This window comes from Pundamilia nyererei, unplaced genomic scaffold, assembly GCF_000239375.1.
Source record: "Pundamilia nyererei isolate P.nyererei 1_Seehausen unplaced genomic scaffold, PunNye1.0 scaffold00003, whole genome shotgun sequence".
NCBI lineage: Eukaryota > Metazoa > Chordata > Actinopteri > Cichliformes > Cichlidae > Pundamilia > Pundamilia nyererei.
This window is the reverse complement of record NW_005187404.1, coordinates 8,173,035-8,176,518: the sequence shown is the minus strand read 5'-3', so window position 1 is coordinate 8,176,518 and position 3,484 is coordinate 8,173,035. Positions and strand designations below refer to the sequence as shown.

At 44.5% G+C, this 3,484-nt stretch overlaps 1 protein-coding gene across 1 annotated transcript in view; it reads right to left on the bottom strand.

Moving 5' to 3' along the window:
- The window catches only part of dscaml1 (Down syndrome cell adhesion molecule like 1), a 99,229-nt gene extending 96,020 nt beyond the window's left edge, over nucleotides 1–3,209 (bottom strand). Inside the window, exon 1 of the mRNA XM_013910469.1 lies at nucleotides 2,987–3,209. Coding sequence (XP_013765923.1) covers nucleotides 2,987–3,029 — 43 coding nt within the window. The 5' untranslated portion in view covers nucleotides 3,030–3,209. The remainder of the gene's footprint in view (nucleotides 1–2,986) is intronic.
- Between the last annotated feature and the right edge of the window lie 275 nt (nucleotides 3,210–3,484).

The window sequence follows — 3,484 nt, the reverse complement described above, 5'->3', positions numbered from 1 at the left end:
TAAGTTTTCCAGTCCAGAAACAATACATCCGAGTCCATCGTGCGGGTGTAGCCGAGAAGCCACCAGAGTCTGACTCATACCGCAATTACAGGGCTCCCCCTCCAAGCACTTCTCCAGTAGTCGGTGACTGTTTTGTTTCCAAATTTACACACAGCCCCGCGGTGTGCGCACATCAGCGGGTCAGGCCGCTCTCAAGAATATGAAGGTGTCCCAAAGGAAGGCGAGAACACTGACAGGTGATCCTCTAGCAGATACCCAGAGGAGATACCCAAACTACTCTCCATACTTAACTTGTGTCGAAACACTCTTTATATGTCGTACACCAAGTCAGAATGTAAAGACAGTAAAAGTGTGGCATCGTTTAATATCACAGTGCTCAGACACAAAGCAGATAGGGACACACTGCATTCGAGTCTCAAGGTTAAGAAAGAGAAACGCACACGTTTAAATAAAGTTCTGAAATAATATATAAGTCAACGTGTTTTGTAGCTATGTGGGAGGAACAGCATGATGCAGACGGTTAATTTTACGTGTGTGTTGCAGGAGGCCTGTCGACCAAAACTGGATAAAACCGGAAAGATGTTAATTGATGAAATAATTATAGCAAGAGCTTAGTCCGCGTCCATGTCGATCACTACATGGCGTTTTCCTTGAAAATTGTATAAATACTGATCGAAATTCCTCGAATTCCACTCTGTACCGTGTGCCCCATTTCTAACAGTTCTTTTTAAATGTATTAATTGCAATATGGCTTCCCTTTTCCAGTTTCCCGGGCCCTATTATGGCCTGTCAGGCCTGACAGAAGATTCCCCCACAGCCCTCAGCTGTGTTTGTCTCAATCTTATTTCCATAAAATGACAAGCAGCCTCCCAAATCATGACAAAGAAGAATGGCTGTACTCCCCCTCCCTCTTCTGCCTCTGTCCCCCCATCCATCCATCCATCTATCTATCTGTCTATCCCTGTTCTCTCCCCCTGCTCTCCGCACTCATGGAAGCAGGTGTGCTGGGGGGGGACGGACCCCAAACCAACAGCCAAGAGTGACTGAATGAATGTTTAATTAATGAAAGACAGAAACGATCAAGTTAAACATCTCGCAAAATATCATAACACATAGCGAATCCTCATAATCATGTTTATAAAAAATAAAAAAGACAAATTGTGTGTCATTCTAGGAGGCGCGGCCGAACCAGCAAAATACGCAGTACTAATGCATATGCATGTATGATAATAGACCTACCCTTTCCCTTATTTTATAAAAATCAAACATATATAAAACACTCAGCGACCCCATAAAACAACAAATCACTGTTGGATCGTGCAAAACGATGGGAACATGGCGTAGGAAAAACAACGGAAAAATTGAAGTTTGTTTTCCACCGCGTTATCTACATCTCTCCCATCTCAAGCACTCTTTCCGCTCCAGTGGCTGTTTGCAGCCCCCAACCCTTCCTCCCCTCCCCTCCACCATACACACAGGCACACACTCACATCTCGTTCAGTCACGGGACAGGGCGATGTACAGTCTGTATAATCGAAATAGACCCTGTAATCCAATTACATATAACAAAAACAGCACAGAAGCCCTTGCCGCAGCTGCAGCCTGAAAGAGGGCACTGCCAAGGCCAATCATGGCGACTGGCATGAGCATGAAACAGGCGCACTGCCCACCGTTATAAAGACATTTTTGCAACTTCTCTCTAATTTGTGAGATTAAAATGGTTTAGAATCACGTGTATTCGGTTACAGACCTGTGCGTAAAGGAACGAAAGAACATTTACTGTAAACACTAAACACATTATTTCATTGTGTGGCTTTCATGAAGTGTTTGGAAATTAGTAGACAAACAACAGAAGATTTTTTTTTTAAATTTAAAGGGAAAAATGAATCATTACTTCGTATCTGCAGTATTTAGAGCGAAGCCAATCAGTGAAATCTGGTGCCACAGAAAATGGTGGATGAATAATTAGACCAGGGGTGATAACAACCGAGCCTGCACACGCTGACACTCCTATATTTTGCCAAAGAAAATAAACGGTAAGATATGGCATCGTATTTTAATTATCCAACTGGGGCAAATTATCTGCAAATTAAAGGCCAGTGGTCAATACCCAGTTCACACGTCTATCATAAAACGTATTGACCCTTGTTGCCTCGCACCCGCATCCAATCAGCACACAACGATGTTTATGCAATAGTTCAGTGTTCATTCAAAAAGAAAAACTGAGAAAAAAGATTCTTTAACCTCTAGGGACCCGCTTCTTCCCCCCTCCCATGTCACCTAAGCTCCCTGTGTGCGCATTCTCGCGCACACAAACTCACACCCTATCATCTTATTTGTGCTTCGACGGGACAGCAAAAAAAAAGTCAGCAAATATATTAAACTCCTCTGCCTCCTTGGACTTTTGCGAGTAAACAGTCTACAACTGTGTCCAGCAGCAGCGCTCGAGGTCGCCCCTTTATCCGTGCGCGCGCCTGCAGATCCTTATCAGCCTCTCCTCCTATTCAACAGCCTCCATATTCACGACACCTCCACATATTCATCATGCAAAATGCAAATGCCGTTATCTTTCTCATCTCAACGAAAGGCAGTGTTCACTTCAGAGATCTTTGTGCTTTTTCTTTACTGTCATCCGACGGCAGGGCATGTTGATTTTATTCTCCGATTGAACCAATTTTTTTTATCATTTTAATAATATCATCAGATAATCACAGTGAGGACGTGCGATGAATCAGCCATCATGTTCTCTTCCAAAAATCATGGCTGCTCAGGAAAGCATCTTCGCCAAACATAAAAAAAGTTACAATTCTTCCTCTAACGGCAATTTTGGAGTTTGAGTCATTCGTTTTAGACGTTAATTCGTTTAGTCCAGCACAATTCATCACCCGGACAACGTAACAAACATGCACAGACAACTTCAGCATTGCACTGGTAAGGGGGCAACATGCAGATGAGCAACACTTGAAGAGACACAATTCAAGCCTACCTTCTTGCAAAGAATACAGCAGAAGTAAAGTTACAAGCCACATGCCATTAAAAGCAGTTATATTTCACAGGAATTTTGTGCAGTCCCCAAGAAGAGTGCACGGCGCAGCGGTCGGCCAGGCGAGGCTCCGTGCTGGACTGGTTCTGCTGATGCTCCCCGGCGGTCTCTCCAGCCCTGGTCCCACACTCTCCAGCGCCGAGAAAGAGGCAGCGGAGAAAGTACCGCCTCTGTTCCCTGTACTCTCCTCCCCTCACCGGGACAGGCTGCCGTTGCCCCACCCCCGGTATCCTAATGATGCGCCGTGGTGGAGAGGTGAGCCATAAGTACTAAATGGGGACCAAACGAAAACCACTGGCACCGCTGTATTACGCGCACTGAATAGATTCTTTAATCCGGTGATGGGATGGAGCTCCAAGTGCAAATTTCAAAATTCCCCGACATACAAGTCATTCAAATTTGGTTTTCAGGCAAGGGACTTCAAATAGAAATGAAAATGCT